Below are 8,030 nucleotides of genomic sequence, written 5' to 3' on the forward strand. Positions count from 1 at the left end.
CAGAATTCCCAGCTATCATTTGGGACTACAACATCCGCCTTGCTTTACAAACCCCGTGATTAGCCCTCAAGCTCTGTTATTGGATATTGGAGTGGCAGTGCGACAAGGTTACGCTGTCAAACAGCTCTTTGAAATGGAATGGAACCAAGTCAGACTATCCAAAACTGGACTTGGACGGGTCCAGCCCGGCCCTCCCCCCCAGAATTACACTTGCTGGCTATTGTGTGTTTCGCAACATGTTCTATGGCACGTCTCTACTGGGAAATGTAGTTTTAAAAGACGTTTTCGTATTTCCCACAATTAGAAGTTGCCAGTATTAAACTGTATACATCCCTGGAGGTTTAGGGGATACGAAACACATTGGTGTTATCAAATTTAAAACATATAATTAATACATGGGTGAAAATTGCTTGTGTCCATAATGGGCAGCATTAATACCACATGACAGCTAGGGTCAGAAGAGCTTTATTTAACAGCTGGTCTTATGTCTGTGACCCCTCCTGTTGTTAATTGATAAGCCTGAAACATGCACTTGTCAAGGTTCAGATGCACATTTAGCAAATATGGCAGTAGCCATCGATCATCTTAAGTTAAGATACTTTATTGATCCCAAGTTGGGAAATGTTTTTGTTACAGCAGCATGTACTACTTTGTTCTACTCCACTACAATTCAGAGGTTAACCTGGTATTTTTACTCTACTACATTTATTTGTGTTTCTTTGCAGATTCTGATTAATGATGTGAAATATAAACAACCCTTAAATCAGACTTTAGTTACACCTGAGTAAAATTCAGCCTTATCAGTTTGTCTGTTTTGCACATCCTCCTGTTAATATCTTTGGACGTCCTGCACTAAACTGTTTTATTGTAGAGATCACTACAGTATCTTCTTGATATTTTCCATTCTATATTTCTATCATTGACCCCTATTTTGTATGTAGGCTACTCTTAATATTTAAATGTTTTCATCAAATATAACTTATTCAACAACTAAATTCAATAACGTGCTTTAACCACTAGGAGGTGCGGTTTAGACCAGTGGTCTAGTTAATAAAACATAATAATATCGTACATAATATGACTATTCACTTTATTGTGAAATTAAAATACAGTTTCAGTCTCTCGACGTGAAGCTTATGCATTGTACCATTAACTAGTATAGACCTGTAACAGTCAACTGCATGAGGAGTTGGAAAGGTAGTTCATAAAATCAGTAATATCTTTAAAAACTACAAAAAAGTCCCTTTCTATCAGCTGTGCACCGTTATGGTGTAAATACAGACAGATCTACTAATTGGATCAAATATAAAAGTCAGCCGAATTAGTGTTGATACTGCAAGGAGATGTATTGTGTGAAAATAAATGGAAGATGTTGTTTAATTGTTGATATATTTATGGTCCACGTCATGTATTCAGTTTTGGCGGCATCTCTTCCAGTTTGTCAAAAGTCTTCTGATCAGGGCTCTATAAATACATATCTAGGGCAGGTATGTAATATTTAATGCAGCCGAACCGTGTATTACAATGCCGTTATGTGATGACTTTCAAAGAGAAAAGCAAGAACACTCGGAATAAAGTATTATTATAATTTTTTTTATGTTTTCCGATTTCATATCACATAAACACTATATCCCGACGTGCATTGCGGCATGATTTTAGCCTATCAAAACCTCTGAAAAAAGAAATGTGTCTCTCAGAATCGAAAGAGAAAAACCTATTGGAAAAACACAAAAGCATTGTACATAATTTAAACCAATTAATGTCGTATAATTAACTAGGATAAACTGATGTTTTTTAGTGGATGAGTAGAGCAGATATCACCGTTACATCATTTGATCATTGGTTTTATTATGAAAACGTCGAGACCGGAAATACTATTTTAAACCCGTAACTTTACATGGAAGCTTGCCTCATATACACGTTCTCCTGACGAAACCTCAAATCATCTTCGTAATATCTATCAAACTATAGATCCTACATATCGACTGGACGTGGATTCTAAAAGTACAATATATACTTCTCGCTAGAAATCTAATCATAAAGCGTTTTAATGGCCAAACTATCCTACAATTTAGGATTTTACAGAGAGGGTTATTTGTGAATAAACAACCCTCTGTAACATTTGCATTGAACGGGAGCACTAGAGGCCGACAATTTTAAAACGTAATTATAGGTCGTATTAAGCGCTTGAACAAACAAACAAACAAAGATGAGAATGGTGTGCAGGTGGAGTCGCCGGAACCTCGGTCCGCCCAAGAGCTACTCTCCAATCCTTTTGAAAGGAGAAGTTTGGGAGATAAATTGATACTTAAAGACCTTGGACCGGACCAACCCGATTTGTATATATCACAGCAAGCTCGTGAAAAAGACAAAACGTATCAACAAGGCTTCTCACATGGCTAGCTGGATGCAAACAGGTAAATGCTATCTTTTGTTTCACATGCTTGCGTTGGATATCACTAGATCCTGATGGCAGCGTAATATAAAAGTACATAACGATTGATGTGAAATTTAGCATAATTTACTAGCTAGCCGCTAGCTGCTAACTGCCGCCTCGTTAATATAAATCCAGTACCATGCTGTCATGAACGTGCGGTGCTGTTACGTGTACGCAAATTGACATACATTTTGGTTAAAGTTGCGCATGCTCTATGAGTGCACATACGGGTACTTCTCAGGCATGCTGGGTAATCCGTGACGTTTCGCTCTCTCAAAAGTTGGGCCATTTTGTCATCATGCGCCATTGAGCAACTCTCATAGGAATGAATGAGGCCCCGCCTCCCACGCTGTATCCAGTTCTTATTATACATCCATGATTGATGCATGATGATAAAATTGCCCAACTTTTGAGAGAGTGAAACATCACAGATTACCCGGCATGCCTGAGAAGTACCCGTATGTGCACTCATAGAGCATGCGCAACTTTAACCAAAATGCTCGTTCACATCAAGCACGTCAATTTGCGTACACGTAACAGCACCGTGCGTTCATGAAAGCATGGTAATGGATTGTTATTATGATGGATTTGATATTAACAAGGCGGCAGTTAGCAGCTAGCGGCTATCTAGTAATTATGCTAATGTACACATCAATCGTTATGTACTTATATTACTCTGTAACAGGATCTAGTGATATCCAACAGAGCTTCATTTAGCATGAAAGAATTATTGCACTGTATATATATATATATACAGTGCAATAAGCTTCTTAGTGCAATAATAAGCTACAGGGACGTTAATCTAACGTCTGTAATATTAAAGGTGGGGTAGGTAAGTTTCAGAAACCGGCTCGAGTGCACTACAATTTGAAAGTACACAGCCGAAAAGAATCCGCCCCTTCCTTCAGACTTCCTTACAGCACCTCCTCCAACACACATGAACGTGCACATGACTTAGGTTGGCTATATAGTTCAGGTGAATTGTAAACCATACAAAACAGATAATTACCTGTCCAAGAGAAAAAGAGCGACCACGGCGTCAGATTTCAACTCGGTGTGTATGGGGGTTATTCCCTATCTTTATTCAAGATCGTGGTATTTAAATTTTAGAGCATACTTTATTGATTTCCTTCACTAAAACCCTGTCATCGCACCAAAGACAAACCAAAGAGTAACCGCCCTTACGGGACGCTGTAATAAGTAAAGCGAACGCACCCGCAAGGACACATGGCCTCCTATTGGTTGAGGGATTTTGACAGGATTGTTGCACAAAAGTTTCGAGCACGCACAGAATAAATCTGAGAGCAGAACAAATCTGTAAGCAGCAATATATCTGAGTGCAAGCGTACAGTTTGAGCAGAAGCAGAGCAAATCTAAGTGCAAGCAGCACTATTTGAGTGCGAGGACAGGGTTTGAGGGAAATAAATACATAAAGTATGCTCTGAAATTTAAATACCACGCTCTTGAATAAAGATAGGGAATAACCCCCATGTGTTCCATCAGTAGTCACCATCATTGAAAAGCAACTCCGATATTGACTCTGGTTTGAATTCTCCTAGTTTTCACTTTGTTTTTGTTCCTAATTTTCTCCGTTACATTATTTCTTTTACCACCAGTAGACGATGTTGAACCTCACTCTGCCTTGGTGAAAGTGGCCGCCTGTTGCTGGCGAGTCATTGAAGTACTGCTGCAATGCACGCCCAATGACGGCACGCCCAATGAGGGCACGAGATACATTTGTGCGTGCACGAGATGGAAGGCTGACAGACAGGGCGGCAATCGGCGTTGTACTTTACGTTGTACTTTACGTTGTACTTTACGTTGTACTTTTACGGCTTCCACAGATTACATTTTTGTATGGATTTTTTGTCAAAGCACTTAAGATATTCATTGCTATCGGGATGTTAAGAGCATTCCATGGAATATAACAAAAAGTGTATCTCGAGCCGGATTCTGAAACTTACCTACCCCACCTTTAACTTTATTTAATACAACATTTACGGTACAAGATTTGTACCCATGTAGTATAATATTTTACAAATGATTAATTACAGCAAACATGTGCAATATATCCATTATTACAGCTCCGTGGGATGGCAGTAAGGCGATATGAGTCCGTTGTTATTGTGCATCCATGGGTAAAGATAAACGCACATAAAGGTTAGATGCGCGTTCATAATGCAGAGGGAAATAACTCTCAGAATAACGTTATTAGCACATTTTTACAACTTGAGGAACGAATGTTTTTAATAAGGGCTATACAAGTGTTCATACTGGGTTGTTTATTTAGTTTTAAAAAAAAGTATCCAACGAGTTACAGACCACTCTTTCCCAATGTAAGTCAATGGGAAAAAGTGTTTCCGGGCCCAGCAACCTAAAGGAAGTGTAGTACCGCCGTTTGGCCACAACGAATATTCTCAATAGACTCCGGCACACTTCCTGGGGGCTTGACCCACACCAGGATTTAGTGTTTGCTAGCTGTTCGCCATGTGTCTTTTGATTTAACAATGTAAGTAGAATCCTCTTTGTAATTTCGATATTTGTACTTGAGTAACCTCAACGGTATTAAACACATGTGTTGTTCAATGTATTAATGAATATAATTTAATTCCAATTTGATATAATTACGGCAGACATATTTGTTAACTTTAATTTGAAAGTAATATAAGTATTATTTTAATATGCAAATGCTGTAATCAGTTTGTTTCACCTGTTCTACTAGAACCATTGGCAACAGCTACTATCCCACCAACATACCCTGATAAAATAAAACAAAGAACTTTAAACTCCTGTCTCCTGGTGGTTTGTGGCTCCAGTTTGAACATTCATCTCCAACAATTATGATATGCTGACCTTTAACCTTTGTGTGCTGTTTGGGTCTGTGGGACCCGTTTTACTAAAAGAACATGTATGCAATTCAATTATTTTAACCGGCTTTATTTGGGGGTGGACCTCAAAACCACTAGGGGGGTCCGGGAACATGCACCCCCGGGAAGAGTTTTTTTTAAATGTTGAAGTGAAATGCATCAATCTGGTGCACTGGGCATAACATGAATGTATGGATACAGCTCTCAACACTCAGATGAAAGGGAGCTGTATACTTTTCAATAATCCAAACATCTTTAGAATATGATCACAACCAATAACAAATCATTTAAACTTGTTTATTCTGATCTTATGTTACCTATAGTATTCTTTCTTTCTATTTATGCATATTTGACTAATCACTCCCCTTTTAAACTGTTTTTGTTTTTTTTACTGTCCTATAGTACACATTGGAATGAATTCTTACTCTCTCTAGCTCTCTCTCTGTCTCGCTCGCTCACAACAAATTATAATAAACATATAATAGGCCTATTTGTAAAGTGGGGGGACACAAACGGGATTTCGAAAAGTGTCACGGTTAAACTCCTAATGAAGTGGTGAGGTGCCGCTCCACATTGCTTTTCTTCCCGACTGCAACGCTCTGTGTGTGTGTGTGTGTGTGTGTGTGTGTGTGTGTGTGTGTGTGTGTGTGTGTGTGTGTGTGTGTGTGTGTGTGTGTGTGTGTGTGTGTGTGTGTGTGTGTGTGTGTGTGAGCGAGCGAGCGTTTCACATGTGCGTATGAGAGATTTTTACACGTGTCTGTAAATTATTTTGGTTTCAGTTGTGTGTGTGTGAGCAAGCTTGGATTGGCCATCGGGAGATTCGGGACTTTTCCTGGTGAGCCGCTGCCTTTGGTGGGCCGCTGCCTTTGGTGGGCCGCTGGCTCTGACATAGGTGGGCCGTGGACTTTGGTGGGCCGCTGCCTTTGGTGGGCCGCTGCCTTTGGTGGGCCGCTGCCTTTGCCTTTGGTGGGCCGCTGCCTTTGCCTTTGGTGGGCCGCTGCCTTTGGTGGGCCGCTGGCTCTGACATAGGTGGGCCGTGGACTTTCACAGCGCCGGCACCGCATCCGCCGCCGCACATGCCGCCGCACATGCCGCCGCACATGCCGCCGCAAACACCCACCGTTGCAAGGCTCCGGCGCTGTGAAAGTCCACCGCCATTGCGAGTCTCCAGCTGTAACAGTCTACTAAGGCCCGCGAGGACCCAGGTTCGATTCCGGCCTGAGGTCCAAAACATTTATAAAATGAAAAAAAAAATCCCATTCATCCTGTCCATTCGCGACCCACCTATCACATCTCTGCGCCCCACACTTTGAGAAACGCTGCCTTAACCTCACACCTCACACGTCACACGTCACAACATGCAACTGCTTTCAAACAAAACATGATATTATTCAGATTTGTATTGTAACAATCATTTTATTACATCTATTAAAATATTGATATACGAAATATTTGTATTGGGACAGTTTTAGACGTAGTAATGCTGTAACATATTTCAGCCACACACTTCCTTATTTATCGTTGAATAATAATGACGTAAAAATAAAGACGACTATACTACGGTCCTTCGGTCCTGAGATTAGCGCCTGCAGGCTCCATGGACCCGTCAGCTCCGGACTGCGCAAAATGCGTACATGAAGCGCTACGTCATGAACGCAAGAAATCTACCCTCGTGGGGGCGCGCTCATGTGATTGGCTTAGAATGGAGGAGACATCTGATTGGCTATAGATAGAAAGAATTACAAGTACGAATCGGCTGACCGTCAGGGGAGTCTCAAAAACCCACACTCTCAGCACAGCGATCCGTGCACAGAGAGCGGGTTGTGTTTGCAGGTGCAGGGGATTTAAACGGAAAACAAATATGTGAGGATCAAAAATACATATGTGAAACTTTTTTCTGTATTTGGATTGTATTTACATGTGCAGTATATGAAACGGAACACATGTGTGTGCATTGAAAAACACAAGTGTGGATCCTTATGTGTGCACGTGTGTATTATGAGACTGTTCTGAGCCCATAGAAGCAGAGACAGTGAACACATCTCTCTGAGTTGCTGTTAACACATGAAATCAACTTTACAGAATGCAACACATGGCCTAATATTATGATGTCAACTCATATTATAATTTGGTAGGTCAATTACAAAATAGTTTTTAAATGGGACAGTGTTGTCTCTTACTAGGGATTTGTTTTTGTTTAAATATATGACATCAGAATTGTTAGCAGGTAAGAAACCAATAAGACAAAAAGACAGGCCAGGTGTTGACAGTACTAGTTGTACAGTATACTGTGTGAGTACCTGGAGTATCTGGTCTCCTGCCCACAGCCGTGCGTCTCTGGCTGCTGCTCCTTCTCCATACACCTCATGGATCATGATGGCGTCCTAATCGAGAGACCGAGAGGAACTATGAGAGAGAGCTAGATGTTGGTGTAAAACTCAAGTGATATTCAGACTCAAAGCAACAGTGATTATATCTGCTACAGTAACACGAACTGTGTGTATCAAAGCTCGATGAATATTCTTCTTCTGTGCCGTAGAGCACACCTTTTGGCCCAAAACTATTAACACACAGGAAAGAGCTACACTGTGTGACGTATCCTTCTTATCATGAACACACACTGTCCTTTGTTCGCCTCAAACCCACACACACTGTCCTGCTGCCACACAACACAACACATATGGATTCATCCGTCGCTGAAAATAGTCCCTAACAAATGCACACTT

The 8,030-nt window shown here is 40.7% G+C and overlaps 1 protein-coding gene across 3 annotated transcripts in view; it reads right to left on the minus strand.

Annotated features, from left to right (window-relative positions):
- LOC117445051 (inaD-like protein) overlaps nucleotides 1-8,030 on the minus strand; it is a 114,284-nt gene that overhangs the window by 45,444 nt on the left and 60,810 nt on the right. For all 3 annotated transcript variants that reach the window (XM_071202959.1, XM_071202958.1, XM_071202957.1), the window contains exon 10: nucleotides 7,605-7,688. In XM_071202959.1, the coding sequence (XP_071059060.1) occupies nucleotides 7,605-7,688 (84 nt within the window). The remainder of the gene's footprint in view (nucleotides 1-7,604; nucleotides 7,689-8,030) is intronic.

The sequence above is a fragment of the Pseudochaenichthys georgianus genome, chromosome 4, assembly GCF_902827115.2.
Source record: "Pseudochaenichthys georgianus chromosome 4, fPseGeo1.2, whole genome shotgun sequence".
NCBI classification, from domain to species: Eukaryota; Metazoa; Chordata; class Actinopteri; order Perciformes; family Channichthyidae; genus Pseudochaenichthys; species Pseudochaenichthys georgianus.